The sequence below is a fragment of the Scyliorhinus torazame genome, chromosome 5 (genome assembly GCF_047496885.1).
Source record: "Scyliorhinus torazame isolate Kashiwa2021f chromosome 5, sScyTor2.1, whole genome shotgun sequence".
NCBI classification, from domain to species: Eukaryota; Metazoa; Chordata; class Chondrichthyes; order Carcharhiniformes; family Scyliorhinidae; genus Scyliorhinus; species Scyliorhinus torazame.
Window position 1 is genome coordinate 89,731,786 of NC_092711.1, and position 20,517 is coordinate 89,752,302.

The window sequence follows — 20,517 nt, forward strand, 5'->3', positions numbered from 1 at the left end:
GATAACGGGACTGAGGGCATTCTGGCTAAGTTTGCCGGAGATAGGCGGAGGGGCAGGTAGTATGGAGGAGGTGGGGAGGCTTCAGAAAGATTTAGACAGTTTAGGAGAGTGGTCCAAGAAATGGCTGATGAAATTCAATGTGGGCAAGTGCGAGGTCTTGCACTTTGGAAAAAAGAATAGAGGCGTGGACTATTTTCTAAACGGTGACAAAATTCATAATGCTGAAGTGCAAAGGGACTTGGGAGTCCTAGTCCAGGATTCTCTAAAGGTAAACTTGCAGGTTGAGTCCGTAATTAAGAAAGCAAATGCAATGTTGACATTCATCTCAAGAGGCTTGGAATATAAAAGCAGGGATGTACTTCTGAAGCTTTATAAAGCATTAGTTAGGCCCCATTTAGAATACTGTGAGCAATTTTGGGCCCCACACCTCAGGAAGGATATACTGGCACTGGAGCGGGTCCAGCGGAGATTCACATGGATGATCCCAGGAATGGTAGGACTAACATACGATGAACGTCTGAGGATCCTGGGATTATATTCATTGGAGTTAAGGAGGTTGAGGGTAGATCTAATAGAAACTTACAAGATAATGAATGGCTTAGATAGGGTGGATGTAGGGAAGTTGTTTCCATTAGCAGGGGAGACTAGGACCCGGGGGCACAGCCTTAGAATAAAAGGGAGTCACTTTAGAACAGAGATGAGGAGAAATTTCTTCAGCCAGAGAGTGGTGGGTCTGTGGAATTCATTGCCACAGAGGGCGGTGGAGGCCGGGACGTTGAGTGTCTTTAAGACAGAAGTTGATAAATTCTTGATTTCTCGAGGAATTAAGGGCTATGGAGAGAGAGCAGGTAAATGGAGTTGAAATCAGCTATGATTGAATGGACTCGATGGGCCGAATGGCCTTACTTCCACTCCTATGTCTTATGGTCTTATGAGAGGGCTGTCTTATGCAGAGAGATTGAGCAGTTTAGTCCCATACTCTCCAGCGTTTAGAAGATGGAGGGGATATCAAATTGAGGTATATAAGATGATAAAATAAATGGATAAAATAGACGTGCAACGGATGCTTCCTCGAGTTCGAGAGGTCAGAGTCTCCGGATAAGGGGAAGATAATTGAAAACTTCTCTGCGATGAGATTTGAAGTATTTTCTGCCGGGACCGATAAGTTACCTGCATAGCAGTCCCGGGGAATGTCCTGTTCTACAATTTGTGTGTCTTTGTTTTTTATATTAAAAACAACCCGTTATCGGGGTTTAAATTGCCAATATTTTCACTCCCGAGACGGAGCAGTCATGAGACGGAGCGCGGCCGCTCACGTCATGGCCTCCAAGCGAAGTCACATTCACACTTTTAACTCCGATGTTGAAATCCCAAATAGCAGAAAATGCATTCATATGAAACAAATACTGCTGTTCACCTGGAGTTTCGCCAGGATCTTAAGTTCTCCTCAAACGCCTCGCAGCAAAGGGAATAATGTTGAAATGTGGTGGCTATAGTCATGTATGATACGTTTTTTTTCACAGCCAACGAGGCAGGGAAGTATAATTCACTGCCAGAAGGTATGGTCCCAGATATCGATCCCATTACTGCTGATCAGTTAATTATCCTAAAGTTCCCGGATTTGGCTTATCATTCTTGCTAAATAATATGGGCTATATTAGCCAGCATCCAGTTTACTGAAACTATCCGAGAGTCCACTAACGTATTTAAAATGTTGACTCGGTTCCCACAGCACGTGTCCCATCTGCCTGAGGATCCTTGAGTGAATACATGATCCACCCATTCAAAAATTCTTTGATGTATCTGAAACAATATGTTTGGATGGAGAAATGGTATATTGGCTGTAACAACAAAAAATCGAGATAGGACACAAACTATTGAATGACCTTGAATAGAAATATATCTCTGTTGACAGTTCGTGTTGAGAACATGGAAATGCCACCAGATATGGAAATTCTACTGTGTATTTAAATCCAATCTACTGCACGCAGAGACTGACGATTAAGGTCCGGGAAAATGTAATGGTATCGAGGGAACAGGAGGCAGGAATCTCAGTGTGCACTTACATCTAATCTATTACAGTGTTTGACTGCGGAGAAACGTCTCCCATAATATTCTGGGGGCTTGGTGTGAGAAGTGTGGGTGTTTCACTCATAGCGAGCATATATAAAAGTTTCCGCGCATGAAACCACCAATTTAACAATTGTAGAGAGGACATAATCCTATTCCGGAATTGGTGCAGGGTTCTGGGATAACCTCTGCACCTGTCTCTCTGGCACAAGACGTTCCCCAGGCGAGAATGGAGAATATATCCCAATCGAATGGGGCTGTGTTTAACACTGAAAGAGAATAATTAATTCAATGCCGAAATATGTCCATTCGGTCAGAAAACTGCATCTTGTCTGGGTCTGAACTTAACGCCAATTGCTAGGAGTGAGTGGGTAATAAAACACTACTCTCGCCAAGAATGGAATTTTATCCAGGTCGGCATTACGAATCAAACCAATAAGCAGAGTGGGAGGACCCTGAGTTGGCAATGATGTGGACGAGCACAGTAATAACACCAAATGCAAATCGGGAATTATAAAAAACCGCCAGACCTCACAGCGGTTTGTACTTGTTGGAAGTTGCATGAAGGGCTGCCTGAGACATCTAATTTTTCGCTTGCTCTTGAACACAACTCACTCTCAACAACAGTAACACGTTCCATTCTGGGTTTACACCGATATTCGTTGATTCTGGGTCAGTTTACAGGTAATGGTAAAAATATTTCAGTCCAAAACATAGAATTAGAGAGAGAGAGAAGAAGGCGAATTATACTTTCAGCAGTTGAGTGGGCCAAGCCGGATTAGCTGCAGGGACATTCAGAAGTGACGGATAAGGGAGGAGAATGGGTCAGTAGATATCTGGAATGCTGGAATAAAGAACGGGGTTTGGAGCTCATGGTGTGGGAATCAGAAAATAGACCATGAGGATGAAGGATCAGGAGCGGAAATAAGAGATTCGAGAGCAAGGGTGGGGGGTTAGAGAGTAGGGTTGGGAGACCAATGAAACGGGTGAGGGAGCAGAAGGTGCTGACTTAGCAATGGAGAGAGCGGGATGTGTGAGACGAGACGCGAGTTGTGCTTGTAACTTACTGGAGGAGGACGACTGAAAGAGGCCGGATGTTGCAAGAATATATCCGGCAGAGGGAAACGATAAATACGATGGTGCACATATCTCCCTCTGAGAAAAATGACTGATAGACACCAGGGAGAACAACTAAATTGCAGAAGTATAGACTAACGCAGAGTTTCCAGCCAGGGTGCAAGTGTGTGTTCGAGGGAGGGGGGACTGAGATACACAGTTGGTGTACAGGGCAGCACGGTAGCATATTGGCAACACTGCTGCTTCAGAGCCAGGGACCAGGTTGGAATTCTGGCCTTGGATGACTTTCTGTGCGAAGCTTGTTCTTACACATGTCTTCGTGGGTTTCCTCCAGACACTACAGTTTCCTGCCACAGTTCACAGGTTAGGTAGGGTTATGGGGTTACGGGAATAGGACGGAGCAGTGAGCCTCGGTAGGGTGCGCTTGTGGAGGGCCAATACAGCCGCGATGGGCGAATAACCTCCTTATGCACTGTGGGGATTCGATGATTCCGTATCATAGTCACAGTAGGGGAGCTACAATAAATATGTACGCATTTACTACGGTGAGTGGGATTGAGAGACCAGTCTGCGTCCATATACCAAGCTCTATAACTCCTAAAATGTAATTACTTTCGGGCAATTAATACATTTGATCATATCTGTTTGTTGCAGAATTCAATCTCCAATTTAATCTATTGAACTTCACCAATTCGCCATCCTAGCATCATAGAGATCTCTCACGTACCTTTATATCCCACCAGTTTCAGAGGAGAACTTCAGGCAGTCTGAACCACTGAGATAGCATTAAGGTGCTGAACTGCGTCATTCAACAGTGAATAATTGATAGGATATTTCCAACTAACATTTAGAAATATCATTTCCCAACTGGTATTCGACAATCTATCTGCTCATTTTGCCCGCATTACTCATCGGCTGTTTAAAAAATATTATCTGATCAAAACATCAAATGGCTACGTTTATGACCTGGAATGCAACAGGCAGCCGACCTTGGACGGACGTCACCGCAGCCAGTCATACTGGAAATGCAAGTCTTGGGCTCTTCGAAGCCATGGAACGGATTGAAACGCTCGTCCTCCCTTGTCTCCTCAGCTTCACTGTCGTGTTGGGCGTGACTGGGAACTCAATTTCATTGTGGCACATCACAAGACTAAAGAAAGTTTCATCAGCAACTGATGTTCTCCTGCTTGATTTAACCGTCACCAACGTCTTGGTCATCCTGGCTTCTATATTTTATCTCGTTCATTTGATCCCAGAAATTAAGTTCACCAAGAGTCTCCTTGAAGCCCATCTGCTCATCGGTACAGTCAACATTTATGGCAACCCACCATTCATGGCCTGCATTGCTATTGACCAGTACATTGCGGTTGCCCATCCGATCAGGTCTCATAACTGGCGAAGACCCCGATACTACGTCGCCCTGTCCATTGTAATATGGTTGTCAGTGTTAAGCCTGAGTGTGGCGGCCTTTCACTTTAAAAGAAACATCGTAGATGAAAGCATCTCATGTAAGGATAAGGTATTATTGAGGAAGCCTTTGCAAATCTTCATGCTAGCTTGTGAAATGGTATCATTTGTCATTCCAGTTCTGGTCCTGTTGATCTGCTATGCTCTAACAGTAAAGAAGCTGAGAGAAGTAGGAGCTGGAAAGGAATCAATGAAGATGATAAAGACGAAAGTACTAAGGACCATTTCAGGAATTCTGGCTGTCCTCCTTTTCTGCTTTGCCCCTTTTCACATCCCACATCTGTATTTTGTGAGTGGGGGTCTGATAGGTTCTTTCAATAGAACATCAGCTTTTTATATGTGCTATGTTAAGATTTACACCTGGGCCCTCACCTCATTATCTGCTTTCCTTAATCCCATGCTGTACATTTTCAGGTCCCAGAACTTTCAATGGAGAGTACGTTGCTGCGCCGTGTAATGCACGGATGCAACTATGGTCATGATATTGACAGTGTCCGAGTTAGAGATAAATATCACTTTCGCCTTGCTCACAGTGTACTCGGAGAGAATTTTCTGAAGTAAAGTACAAACAGAACCATATTCTTTCTTCCAACGAAGGAGATGACATACTAATGAAAACCAGCTAAACTTGAATGCAATCTCTCCAAACTTAGCCATACGCATAAATTGATATATTGTGCGTGTATTGTAAATGCTGTTTGGTCCTGTACTCGCTACCTGTTAATTTGTTAACTCTTCTGTCTATATGTATTTGTGTCTGCCGATGTCTTTCACTGTGTACATTTCAGACATTTTTTATCTTTCCATGCATCATTAAGTTTTCAATTATCACTGTATTTCATCATCGTTCCATCATGTCTGCATGCCTCGGTCTCTCCAGATCCGTATCTATCTTTCTATCTATTTTTAACTATCTCCCCGTATGTCTCTATATACCACTAGATATATCAATATCTGTCTCCATCATGCTTTCCATTTATGCCTCCGGTCAGATATATCTCCTGATCACTATCTTTGTCACCCGAAGTACAAACGCCATGAAAACTATGGCCATGGGAAAACTTGTTGCATCTTCGCATCAAATCACACTAAATAAAAGCTCTCTTGAATTGATTCTCTAATTCTGCTGCCTAGAGTTCACGGCTGCAGTCCTTTGATGCACAGCTCGAGGTCAGCATAGGGAAATATCCTGTCATCTTTGGCGGACTCACGAAATGTACGTATGCAGGACCAAACTAACCCTGGACAGTAAACTGATTATTACAAAATCTGTATCCTCCGCACCTTTATTTATGGCTGCGAAGTGGGGGACTTTAGAACATAGAACGATATAGCGCAGTACAGGCCCTTCGGCCCACGATGTTGCACCGAAACAAAAGCCATCTAACCTACACTATGCCATTATCATCCATATGTTTATCCAATAAACTTTTAAATGCCCTCAACGTTGGCGAGTTCACTACTGATGCAGGTAGGGCATTCCATGGCCTCACTGCTCTTTGCGTAAAGAACCTACCTCTGACCTCTGTCCTATATCTATTACCCCTCAGTTTAAAGCTATGTCCCCTCGTGCCAGCCATTTCCATCCGCGGTAGAAGGCTCTCACTGTCCACCCTATCTAACCCCCTGATCATTTTGTATGCCTCGATTAAGTCTCCTCTTAACCTTCTTCTCTCTAACGAAAACAACCTCAAGTCCATCAGCCTTACCTCATAAGATTTTCCCTCCATACCAGGCAACATCCTGGTAAATCTCCTCTGCACCCGCTCCAAAGCCTCCACGTCCTTCCTATAATGCGGTGACCAGAACTGTACACAATACTCCAAATGCGGCCGTACCAGAGTTTTGTACAGCTGCAACATGACCTCCTGTCTCCGGAACTCAATCCCTCGACCAATAAAGGCCAACACTCCATAGGCCTTCTTCACAACCCTATCAACCTAGGTGGCAACTTTCAGGGATCTATGTACATGGACACCTAGATCCCTCTGCTCATCCACACTTCCAAGAACTTTACCATTAGCCATATATTCCGCATTCCAGTTATTCCTTCCAAAGTGAATCACCTCACACTTCTCTACATTAAACTCCATTTGCCACCTCTCAGCCCAGCTCTGCAGCTTATATATATCCCTCTGTAACCTGCTACATCCTTCCACATTGTCGACAACACCACCGACTTTAGTATCGTCTGCAAATTTACTCACCCACCCTTCTGCGCCTTCCTCTAGGTCATTGATAAAAATGACAAACAGCAACGGCCCCAGAACAGATCCTTGTAGTACGCCACTTGTAACTGAACTCCATTCTGAACATTTCCCATCAACCACCACCCTCTGTCTTCTTTCAGCTAGCCAATTTCTGATCCACATCTCTAAATCACCCTCAATCCCCAGCCTCCGTATTTTCTGCAATAGCCTACCGTGGGGAACCTTATCAAACGCATTACTGAAATCCATATACACCACATCAACTGCTCTACCCTCGTCTACCTGTTCAGTCACCTTCTCAAAGAACTCGATAAGGTTTGTGAGGCATGACCTACCCTTCACAAAGCCATGCTGACTATCCCTGATCATATTATTCCTATCTAGATGATTATAAATCTTGTCTCTTATAATCCCCTCCAAGACTTTACCCACTACAGACGTGAGGCTCACCGGTCTATAGTTTCCGGGGTTGTCTCTGCTCCCCTTTTTGAACAAAGGGACCACATTTGCTATCCTCCAGTCCTCTGGCACTATTCCTGTAGCCAATTATGACATAAAAATCAAAGCCAAAAGTCCAGCAATCTCTTCCCTGGCCTCCCAGAGAATCCTAGGATCAATCCCATCAGGCCCCGGGGACTTATCTATTTTCAGCCTGTCCAGAATTGCCAACACCTCTTCCCTACGTACCTCAATGCCATCTATTCTAATAGCCTGGGTCTCAGCATTCTCCTCCACAACATTATCTTTTTCCTGAGTGAATACTGACGAAAAATATTCATTTAGTATCTCGCCTATCTCTTCAGACTCCACACACAACTTCCCATCCCTGTCCTTGACTGGTCCTACTCTTTCCCTAGTCATTCGCTTATTCCTGACCTACCTATAGAAAGCTTTTGGGTTTTCCTTGATCCTACCTGCCAAATACTTCTCATGTCCCCTCCTTGCTCGTCTTAGCTCTCTCTTTAGATTCTTCCTCGCTACCTTGTAACTATCCATCGCCCCAACTGAAACTTCACACCTCATCTTCACATAGGCCTCCTTCTTCCTCTTAACAAGAGATTCCACTTCTTTGGTAAACCACAGTTCCCTCGCTCTACGCCTTCCTCCCTGGCTGACCCGTACATCCTTATAAAGAACACACAGTAGCTGATCCTTGAACAAGCTCCACTTATCCAGTGTGCCCAACACTTGCAGCCCACTTCTCCACTTTATCCCCCCCCCCCCAAGTCACGTCTAATGGCATCATAATTGCCCTTCCCCCAGCTATAACTCTTGCCCTGCGGTGTATACTTATCCCTTTCCATCACTAACGTAAACGTCACCGAAGTGTGGTCACTGTCCCCAAAGTGCTCTCCTACCTCCAAATCCAACACCTGGCCTGGTTTATTACCCAAAACCAAATCCAACGTGGCCTCACCTCTTGTTGGCCTGTCAACATATTGTGTTAGGAAACCCTCCTGCAAACACTGTACAAAAAACGACCCATATAATGTACTCGAACTATATCTTTTCCAGTCAATATTTGGAAAGTTAGTCTCCCATAATAACTACCCTGTTACTTTCGCTCTTATCCAGGATCATCCTCGCCATCCTTTCCTCTACATCCCTAGAACTATTTGGAGGCCTATAGAAAACTCCCAACAGGGTGACCTCTCCTTTCCTGTTTCTAACCTCAGCCCATACTACCTCGGAAGATGAGTCCCCATCTAGCATCCTCTACGCCACCGTAATACTGCTCTTGACTAGCAGCGCCACACCTTCCCCTCTTTTGCCTCCTTCTCTGAGCTTACTAAAACACCTAAACCCCGGAACCTGCAACGTCCATTCTTGTCCCTGCTCTATCCATGTCTCCGAAATGGCCACAACATCGAAATACCAGGTACCAACCCATGCTGCCAGTTCCCCTACCTTATTTCGTATACTCCTGGCATTGAAGTAGACACACGTCAAACCACCTACCTGAACACTGGCCCCCTCCTGCGACGTCAAATCTGTGCTCCTAACCTCTATACTCTCATTCTCCCTTACCCTAAAACTACAATCCAGGTTCCCATGCCCATGCTGCATTAGTTTAAACCCCCCCAAAGAGCACTAACAAATCTCCCCCCAGGATATTTGTGCCCCTGAGGTTCAGATGTAGACCATCCTGTCTGTAGAGGTCCCACCTTCCCCAGAAAGAGCCCCAGTTATCCAGAATCCCTCCCGCCTGCACCATCCCTGTAGCCACGTGTTTAATTGCTCTCTCTACCTATTCCTCATCTCCCTATCACGTGGCACGGGCAACAACCCAGAGATAACAACTCTGCTTGTTCTAGTTCTGAGCTTCCATCCTAGCTCCCTGAAAGCCTGCCTGACATCCTTGTCCCCTTTCCTACCTATGTCGTTAGTGCCAATGTGGACCACGACTTGGGGCTGCTCCCCCTCCCCCTTAAGGACACGGAAAACACGATCCGAGACATCACGTACCCTTGCACCTGGGAGGCAACATACCAAACGTGAGTCTCTCACGCTCCCACAAAATCTCCTATCTGTGCCCCTGACTATCGAGTCCCCAATTACTCTCTGCTCCTCTCCGCAGCTATCCGCTAAAGAAGCTCAATCTTCTACACATTCATTATCTTTGACGCATTATCGGTGATGGAGTGGCCGGACAGAATCGCAGCTGCAACAGTGTTCTTAAAGGCGGAGTTCCCATGTGTGCTGGCACTAAACAAAGAGAGGAATCTCTGTGGATCAGGCAAACCCTTAGGATGGAATATGGTCGCATTACCAGGACCTTCTGAATCCTGAGGTGGTCGGAGCCAGGTGAGCAGCTGAGTGCCAAATATTCTGCTTCAAGCAGGCTAGCAAGCCTGATATGAAGGACCTGCACACACACCATCACACCTGGACGTCAATAGTTGGCGAAAGGAGGAAATGGCGACACCTCCTTTGGACTGAAGTACACTACCAAGGGGCAAGAGGCGATTGTCGCCAATACCAAAGACAACACCCTGGAACGTCATATGCTTGCTTCATGTGCGGTATTGAGGCAAGTCCTGCCTCTCAAGTATTGTCCTTCATAACCATCAGCCAACATTCATCAAGAGAATAGACATTGTACAAATGTATTGTGAGCTGCGTATCGATCGTAATTTCTTGTTGGTCGTATGATGGAACCCATGTCTCCTTCGACATCCCAATCTGTATCTATCGCTTTGTAATGCTATATATTCACGTAGTTATATCAAACTCTGCATGTTCTCTGTCTTCATTGGCTCTGTGGCGTTATGAATTATTTCACTGATCGTCGTCCATCACTGTGCTTTATCCCTGCATCTTCAAATCATTCAATATGGTTATCTGTCTCTTCAACAGCAACTCTAACTTTTCCATAGCTATCATCATCAAACCCATTCACCAATATGGTCAATATCCTCTGGAACCTTGCCAATGCTAATGATGGTGGGTTTGCTGACTAAAACATCAGGGATTCAACTGTAGTTCCATCAGTAGCATGATAAATACGACAGCGCAGGAAAGCGAACGGCACAGAATGCAATAAACTGCACAAGCATTTTCGCTCCAATACTCTTCACTACTCCTAGCTCTATAAGTGGTTTTAATTAGGTGCATCGGCATCCATGTGGGCAGCATGGTAGCATTGTGGTTAGTACAATTGCTTCACAGTCACGGATAGACTTTTTTGTTTTGGGAAGGGCGCTGATCCCGAAGGTGACGGGGACGGAGTATATGGCTATAGCCATTTCGGATCACGCTCCACATTGGGTGGACTTGGAGATAGGGGAGGAAAAAGAACAGCGTCCACCCTGGAGAATGGACATGGGACTATTGGCGGACGAGAGGGTGTGCTTAAGGGTGAGGGGGTGTATTGAAAGGTACTTGGAACTCAATGATAATGGGGAGGTCCAGGTGGGAGTGGTCTGGGAGGCGCTGAAGGCAGTGGTTAGAGGGGAGCTGACATCAATCAGGGCACATAAAGGAAAGCAGGAGGGTAGGGAACGGGAGCGGTTGCTGAAAGAACTTCTGAGGGTGGACAGGCAATATGCGGAGGCACCGGAGGAGGGACTGTACAGGGAAAGGCAAAGGCTACACGTAGAATTTGATTTGCTGACTACGGGTAATGCAGAGGCACAGTGGAGGAAGGCACAGGGTGTACAGTACGAATATGGGGAGAAGGCGAGCAGGTTGCTGGCCCACCAACTGAGGAAAAGGGGAACAGCGAGGGAGATAGGGGGAGTGAGAGATGAGGAGGGAGAGATGGAGCGGGGAGCGGAGAGAGTGAATGGAGTGTTCAAGGCATTCTATGAAAGATTATATGAAGCTTAGCCCCCGGATGGGAAAGAGTGAATGATGTGTTTTCTGGACCAGCTGGAATTTCCTAAGGTGGAGGAGCAGGAGGGGGTGGGACTGGGAGCACAGATTGAAACAGAGGAAGTAGTGAAAGGAATTAGGAGCATGCAGGCGGGGAAGGCCCCGGGACCAGACGGATTCCCAGTTGAATTTTATCGGAAATATGTGGACTTGCTGGCCCCGCTACTTGGAAAGAGCACCCTACCCAAGGTCAACACCTCCGCCCTATCCCCATAACCCAGTAACCCCACCCAATACTAAGGGCAATTTTGGACACTAAGGGCAATTTATCATGGCCAATCCACCGAACCTGCACATCTTTGGACTGTGGGAGGAAACCGGAGCACCCGGAGGAAACCCCCACACACACGGGGAGGATATGTCTGGGGGATGGGCACGGGAGCAATAGGTCAGAAGGTGAGAGCATTGAGGGAGAACGAGGGAATAGGGACAGTGGGGCTCTGAGGCAGAGCAGACAGGGAGAAGTTGCTGAACACAGCGGGTCTGGTGGCCTGAAGTGCATATGTTTTAATGCAAGAAGTATTACGGGTAAGGCAGATGAACTTAGAGCTTGGATTAGTACTTGAAACTATGATGTTGTTGCCATTACAGAGACCTGGTTGAGGGAAGGGCAGGATTGGCAGCTAAACGTTCCAGGATTTAGATGTTTCAGGCGGGATAGAGGAGGATGTAAAAGGGGAGGCAGAGTTGCGCTACTGGTTCGGGAGAATATCACAGCTGTACTGCGGGAGGACACCTCAGAGGGCAGTGAGGCTATATGGGTAGAGATCAGGAATAAGAAGGGTGCAGTCACAATGTTGGGGGTTTACTACAGGCCTCCCAACAGCCAACGGGAGATAGAGGAGCAGATAGGTAGACAGATTTTGGAAAAGAGTAAAAACAACAGGGTTGTGGTGATGGGAGACTTCAACTTCCCCAATATTGACTGGGACTCACTTAGTGCCAGGGGCTTAGACGGGGCGGAGTTTGTAAGGAGCATCCAGGAGGGCTTCTTAAAACAATATGTAGACAGTCCAACTAGGGAAGGGGCGGTACTGGACCTGGTATTGGGGAATGAGCCCGGCCAGGTGGTAGATGTTTCAGTAGGGGAGCATTTCGGTAACAGTGACCACAATTCAGTAAGTTTTAAAGTACTGGTGGACAAGGATAAGAGTGCTCCTAGGATGAATGTGCTAAATTGGGGGAAGGCTAATTATAACAATATTAGGCGGGAACTGAAGAACATAGATTGGGGGCAGATGTTTGAGGGCAAATCAACATCTGACATGTGGGAGGCTTTCAAGTGTCAGTTGAAAGGAATTCAGGACCGGCATGTTCCTGTGAGGAAGAAGGATAAATACGGCAATTTTCGGGAACCTTGGATAACGAGAGATATTGTAGGCCTCGTCAAAAAGAAAAAGGAGGCATTTGTCAGGGCTAAAAGGCAGGGAACAGACGAAGCCTGCGTGGAATAAAAGGAAAGTAGGAAGGAACTTAAGCAAGGAGTCAGGAGGGCTAGAAGGGGTCACAAAAAGTCATTGGCAAATAGGGTTAAGGAATATCCCAAGGCTTTTTACACGTACATAAAAAGCAAGAGGGTAGCCAGGGAAAGGGTTGGCCCACTGAAGGATAGGCAAGGGAATCTATGTGTGGAGCCAGAGGAAATGGGCGAGGTACTAAATGAATACTTTGCATCAGTATTCACCAAAGAGAAGAAATTGGTCGATGTTGAGTCTGGAGAAGGGTGTGTAGATAGCCTGAGTCACATTGAGATCCAAAAAGACGAGGTGTTGGGTGTCTTAAAAAATATTAAGGTCGATAAGTCCCCAGGGCCTGATGGGATCTACCCCAGAATACTGAAGGAGGCTGGAGAGGAAATTGCTGAGGCCTTGACAGAAATCTTTGGATCCTCACTGGCTTCAGGGGATGTCCCGGAGGACTGGAGAATAGCCAATGTTGTTCCTCTGTTTACGAAGGGTAGCAAGGATAGTCCAGGGAACTACAGGCCGGTGAGCCTTACTTCAGTGGTAGGGAAATTACTGGAGAGAATTCTTCGAATCAGGATCTACTCCCATTTGGAAGCAAATGGACGTATTAGTGAGAGGCAGCATGGTTTTGTGAAGGGGAGGTCGTGTCTCACTAACTTGATAGAGTTTTTCGAGGAGGTCACTAAGATGATTGATGCAGGTAGGGCAGTGGATGTTGTCTATATGGACTTCAGTAGGGCCTTTGACAAGGTCCCTCATGGTAGACTAGTACAAAAGGTGAAGTCACACGGGATCAGGGGTGAGCTGGCAAGGTGGATACAGAACTGGCTAGGTCATAGAAGGCAGAGAGTAGCAATGGAAGGATGCTTTTCTAATTGGAGGGCTGTGACCAGTGGTGTTCCACAGGGATCAGTGCTGGGACCTTTGCTCTTTGTAGTATATATAAATGATTTGGAGGAAAATATAACTGGTCTGATTAGTAAGTTTGCAGACGACACAAAGGTTGGTGGAATTGCGGATAGCGATGAGGACTGTCAGAGGATACAGCAGGATTTAGATTGTTTGGATACTTGGGCGGAGAGATGGCAGATGGAGTTTAATCCGGACAAATGTGAGGTAATGCATTTTGGAAGGTCTAATGCAGGTAGGGAATATACAGTGAATGGTAGAACCCTCAAGAGTATTGAAAGTCAAAGAGATCTAGGAGTACAGGTCCACAGGTCATTGAAAGGGGCAACACAGGTGGAGAAGGTAGTCAAGAAGGCATACGGCATGCTTGCCTTCATTGGCCGGGGCATTGAGTATAAGAATTGGCAAGTCATGTTGCAGCTGTATAGAACCTTAGTTAGGCAACACTTGGATTATAGTGTTCAATTCTGGTCGCCACACTACCAGAAGGATGTGGAGGCTTTAGAGGGGGTGCAGAAGAGATTTACCAGAATGTTGCCTGGTATGGAGGGCATTAGCTATGAGGAGCGGTTGAATAAACTCGGTTTGTTCTCACTGGAACGAAGGAGGTTGAGGGGAGACCTGATAGAGGTCTACAAAATTATGAGGGGCATAGACAGAGTGGATAGTCAGAGGCTTTTCCCCAGGGTAGAGGGGTCAATTACTAGGGGGCATAGGTTTAAGGTGAGAGGGGCAAGGTTTAGAGTAGATGTACGAGGCAAGTTTTTTACGCAGAGGGTAGTGGGTGCCTGGAACTCGCTACCGGAGGAGGTGGTGGAAGCAGGGACGATAGTGACATTTAAGGGGCATCTTGACAAGTACATGAATAGGATGGGAATAGAGGGATACGGACCCAGGAAGTGTAGAAGATTGTAGTTTAGTCGGGCAGCATGGTCGGCACGTGCTTGGAGTGCCGAAGGGCCTGTTCCTGTGCTGTACATTTCTTTGTTCTTTGTTCTTTGATGTGCAGACTCTGCACAGACAGTGACCCAAGCCGGAATCGAACCTGGAACCCTGGAGCTGTGAAGCAATTGTGTTATCCACAATGCTACCGTGCTGCCCTTTTTGAAGTTCAGAAGAATGAGGGGGATCTCATAGTGACTTATAACATTTTAACAGGACTAGACAGGGTCGATGCAGGGAAGGTGTTACCAATGATGGGTGATTCCAGAACCAGGGGTCACAGTCTGAGGATTCAGGGTAAATCATTTTGGACAGATATAAGGAGACATTTCTTCGAAGAGTGGTGAGCCTGTGGAATTCATTACCACAGGAAGTAGTTGATGCTAAAACTTTGAATATATTCAAGAGGCGGCTGGATATAGCCCTTGGGGAGAATGGGATCAAAGGCTATGGGGAGAAAGCAGGATTAAACTATTGCGTTGGATGATCAGCCACAATCGTGATGAATGGTGGAGCAGGCTCGAAGGGCCAAAAGGCCTCATCCTGCTCCCATCTTCTACGTATCTATTTTGGCATCTCCACATCATTACAATGAATCTGTGTAAGTGGCTTCCTGTTATCTGAAATGTACTGATTGGAAGAAACTGTAGTTAGCGAAGCAGCAGAAAGGGAATCAGAGTGACTGATGAATAAATTCATTTTGACATTGTTCCTGGGATCAAATTAAAGACCCAGGTATAGGGGTATGGAACAATCAACAAAGTTGATGTGTGAATTGTTAACACACCTGTAAAATGTTTTGCAACATTTTACTGTGACGAAGGCACTGTATAAAACATGCTGCAGTTAGTGAAGACTGGGATGGTACTCAGTTATTCATTGGGTGGATATAATCATAATGCAGAAAGGCCAGTTGTATGCAGAAAAAAATTAATTCAGTTTTCACACTTACTAACATCTGCACAGTCACACTGGAGGCAGACTGTTCAGATACTTCGCAGTTAACACTCCAGCTTCAAAATGTCAATAGATTAGTTAAACAATTGGTGCATTGTGACTGGTGAGAGGCTGCTTAAATATTGTGCATGTGGACAAAGATTCATTCATCCCACCTGATCACTCACGAGTTGTTTCAAATTTGACTAGCTTCTAATGTTATTATATCCAGGACCGGGTGGCATGTGGCGCAGTGGTTAGCACTGGGGCTGTGGCGCTGAGGACCTAAGTTCGAATCCCGGCCCTGGGTCACTGTCCATGTGGAGTTTGTACATTCTCCCCATGTTTGCGCGGGTTTCACCCGTACACCCCAAAAGATGTGCAGGTTAGGTGGATTAAATTGCCCCTTAATTGGAAAAAATAAATTGGATACACTAAATAAAATTTAAAAATAGAAAACAATTATATCCAGGACAGCACTATGGTATAGAACCAATCCACTGGGGCTTTTCAAACAATTAATTACTAATTTCCTATCTGAGCCCTTTAGCGAATCAGATCACAAACGATAATTTAGACTTCACCAAGATTGCTATATGGAGCGATTACCCATCATTCACAGCGTGTCAGAATGTGACCCATGTTCCCTACAAGGAGAGACTGCGCAGGCGTGGAGACTGCTGTGTTTGGAGCATGCGTAGTTTGGTTAACGGGTTGAGAACCCGCGCTTTCGGGTGAGAAAGGACTGGAGAGGAATGGGGCTGATTGTGTGCCGGGGGAATGGGAAAACTTCTTGAAAAACCATGTTTCGGCCTCATTCCGAATTCCAAACTACCGGGCCCCGCGTGCGGCTCCTCCGAGACTTTTGTTGGAGCCGGTTTAACGACCGCCATCTTTACCGGGTTAAGGGCGCATGCGCGATGCTCCCTGTCCTGGCAGGAGAGAATGTTGTGAATTTCTCTCCTGGACTGACAGGGATGGATTCTGGAAACTCCTTTTACAGGGGTTGGTCAGAAGGAGGGGGCTTGCAGAAGGGAAACCAATGTCCTTTTTCTTGTGGAGTATTTTACTGGAGTCATGTTTTGAGCATTTCCAAACTCTGTCTCCCTATTCGGTCATGTAAGTGGATTGTAGATTGCTGTGAGTGTTAGACTGTATTGCCACTACTCATTCACCCCCTGCTTCCACGCCGAGTTCCAAGCTGCAGGCTCCTGCTGATCAATGTCTGCCTCCAGTGGGGATGTGGGGCAGCTGTCAGGCGCAGTAATCTCAAAGGGTTGGAGGAAATTATACTCTGTAATATACAATACTCCATATGCTTCACCGAATGTCTATGTATTTATCGTATGTCCTATGTTTTTCATTGATGGAATGATCTGCCTGGACGATACGCAGAACAATACTTTTCACTGTACCTCGGTACACGTCTCAATTTTATGTAGGGGTGAAGGTGGGAGGTGGACCAGGAGTGTGTTCGAATAATCAAGTTTAAAGGTAACAGTTGTGTTTATATATTTAGAAGTTTCAGAAGCAGATGACCTGAGGCAGTGGTTAAGTGAGACGATGTTACTGAAGTAGAAATAGGCAGTCTTAGTGATGGTGCAGATATATAGTCGGAAAATCAACTTCTGGTCAGATATGACACTAAGGCTCTCCCCATCTTATTCCGCTTCAGAAAGTTGCTGGGGAAAGGGATGGAGTTGGCAGCTAGAGTTGAAACGGGGACTGAAGACGGCTTCAGTCTTTCCAATATTTAATTGGAGGAAATTTCTGTTCATGCAGCACTAGATGTCAGAGAAGTCAGGACAATGTATGAGTTGGGGGGGAACTTGGAGATGATGTCCTTCACATAAACCTGCTACTCTTGTCCATCTAGGTGGTAGGGGCCGAGGGTTTGGAAGACTGTGTCTGGTTGTAGATAAATAGATCTTTCTCCTTTAACCCCTGCTTTTCCCACTTCTCCCTCCATCTCCCACAGAGACCAGCGTCTTGTGTCAGTCCAGACTGGATGGCAGCCTCCCTTCCCTGAAGGACATGAGTGATCCAGTTGGGCTTCTGCAACAATCCAGCAGTTTTCCAGGTCACTTTTTTCCGAGTGCTGGCCCCACAAATGACCAAGTTTATTTCGCTCAGTTTCAGAAGCTGTTTTTGTGGTTTCTTTCTCACTTTTTTTTGTTTTAAATCAATTTCACAGGATGTAAGAAGGGGAAGGACTTGCAGTCTGGAAACTCAGCCTAATCATTCCGTCAAAACGTGACAGTCGCTGAAATTTTTGTAACCTGAATATCATCGGATTTTGAACATTGAACTGAAAAGCACTGTTCACAGTGGGGAGAAACCGTTTTCTGGGTGGATGAGATTTCTGCCAACATCTGGCCTGTCAAAACAGAAGTACAGTCATTCCATGGAGAAACCATGGAAATGTGGGACTGTGGTAAGGGGTTTAGTTACCCATCTAAGCTGGAAATTCATCGGCGTAGCCACACTGGAGAGAGGCCGTTCACCTGCTTCACATGTGGAAAGGGATTCGTTAGGTCATCCCACCTGCTGTCACACCAGCGCCTTCACACTGGGGAGAGACCGTTCACCTGCTCCGAGTGTGGGAAGGGATTCACTCAGTCATCCAAACTGCTGTCACACCAGCGAGTTCACACTGGGGAGGGACCGTTCACCTGCTCCGAGTGTGGGAAGGGATTCACTGCTTCATCCTACCTGTTGACACATCAGCGAGTTCATACTGGGAAAAGACCGTTTAAATGCCCAGACTGTGGGAAGTGCTATAAAAGTTCCAGTGTACTGATGCGCCATCAACATGTTCACCGTCAGGAGAGACCATTCAGGTGCTCTTACTGTGGGACTGGGTTTAGACAATCATATAACCTCATTGTACACCAGCGAGTTCACACTGGGGAGAGGCCGTTCACCTGCTCTGATTGTGGGAAGGGATTCACTCAGTCATCCAACCTGCTGAAACATCAAAGAATTCACAACTAACTACAACGGTTCAATTCTGCTGTTAATCACATCCAGGACTGAAATATGTTGAATGGGTCTGTTTCTGCTGAGTTGATCAATCCCGGGCGGCATAGTAGCACAATGGTTAGCACTGTTACTTCACAGCGCCAGGGACCAAGACTCGATTCCCGGCTTGGGTCACTGTTTGTGCAGAGTCCGCACGTTCTCCCCATGCCTGCATATGTCTTAGTATTGATTGGAAAGTATAATTATGGACATGTGCTTGTTAGTATTGCAATTAGGTCAGCATATCGATGCTGTAATTGGTTAACTACAATCGTGGGAGACAAATGAGGTAATTGGAACCACCAGTTGTGATTGTGTAATTATGGGCGAAAAACAAATGCAAACCTCTGATTGGTATATGTAAATTACCTTCCTGTAAGACGATCGGAAGGTATAATAATGTATTGTTTAGGGAGTCTGTATACTATTCTCTGGAGATAGCTCTCATATGCATATGTCTGAATTAAAAACCGGCAAGAAAGATACTCCATGGGTCGCTTGGTCAGTTACATGAACAGAAAGTTTGACAACTGCAAGTTCCCCAAACACCAGATATTGTTTCTGAATGCTGCCCGCCCACCTGCCAGGGTCTGCTTACTGCGCAGGCTCAGTTCACAGCTTGGCGTGTGATTGACGGCAACTGCTGACCAATAGGAAATGAGGGAATGCCTGGAGGACTGATTTTGGGGATGGTCCACCAACCAATCAGAATGTGAGGGCGGGACTTACTGTTGACAATGGGCGGCGCTGATTGGCTGCGCGACACAGTTGCCCCTCTGAAGATGGCGGTCGTTAACCGCTCAGCGGAAAGAGCCCCAATAGTGACCGCTGGTTTGAACCCAGGACCAGGAGCGTCTTATTCGGATTTGGAGCCTAACTGGATGTATTTGAAGCTTTCCTTTCTGACCCACCCAACGGCTCAAACGGCAGCTTCTCACCGGCTGAGAATTTCCACATGGCTGCCCGAGGCCAGCTTCATATCCACACAGTGCATGCTCAGATCACAAAGCCCGGGTGAAGTGACGATAATTTGGACCCACAGAACGAGCCGGTCAGGAGGACCGAGCCTCAGAGGCTGGCCCTCCAGCCAATAGGAGTGAATGAGGGGCGGGATTGGAGGACCGAGCGGCAGCAGCTGGTCCTCCAGCCAATGGGAGTAAATGAGGGGTGGAGCTAGCGGTGATGTGGGAGTGAGCCTAGACTAACTGGGGATTGGAGCCCGGGGATATTCCCGGTGTGCGCATTTTATTTAATAATCTTTATTGTCACAAGTAGGCTTATATTAACACTGCAATGAAATTACTGTGAAAATCCCCTAGCTGCCACATTCCGGCGCCTGTTTGGGTACACTGAGGGAGAATTCAGAATGTCCAAATTACCTAAAAAGCACATTTTTCTGGACTTGTGGGAGGAAACCAGAGCACCCGGAGGAAACCCATGCACACATGGGGAGAACGTGCAGACTCCACACAGACAGTGACCCAAGCCGGGAACCAAACCTGGGACCTTGTCGTTGTGAAGCAACAGTGCTAACTACTGTGCTACCATGAGGCCGTTATTCTGCTGTCTGACACATACATCAATAAAATGGGGAATTCCTGGAAACACTGCGGCTTCTTGATCTGGAGATCAAATGGCTGATGTGTAATTGCTCCACCAGTCGGTCTCTCCTATCCAATTTACCTTGGCCCCTCAATTTTAGCTCCCACAGTTAAAACATCCCTCAGCCTCCAAAGAACAGCCTCTCCATTCTTTCCCCTTTGTGATAACTCTCCAATCCGATCAACATCCTCGTAAATCTCCTCTGTACCTCTCTGTCTGGCATGAACACATCCTCCTTGTAATGCGATAAACAGAATGGTACACTAATCTCGCTGTGGTCTAATTTATACAGCTCTAATATCACCTGCCTGATCTTTTAATGAAAACAGAAAATGTTGGAAATACTCAGCAGCTCTGGCAGCATCAGTGGAGAGAGAGGAGTTTCAGATCTGCAATCTTTCATCAACAGAAAATTCTGGACATTACTCTTGTACGCTATGTCT

General features: G+C 46.2%; 1 protein-coding gene across 1 annotated transcript in view; it reads left to right on the top strand.

The window, feature by feature from the left end:
- The first annotated feature begins 17,872 nt into the window (after positions 1-17,872).
- LOC140417784 (uncharacterized) overlaps positions 17,873-20,517 on the top strand; it is a 66,553-nt gene continuing 63,908 nt past the window's right edge. Inside the window, exon 1 of the mRNA XM_072501246.1 lies at positions 17,873-18,442. Within this exon, the coding sequence (XP_072357347.1) occupies positions 17,873-18,442 (570 nt within the window). The remainder of the gene's footprint in view (positions 18,443-20,517) is intronic.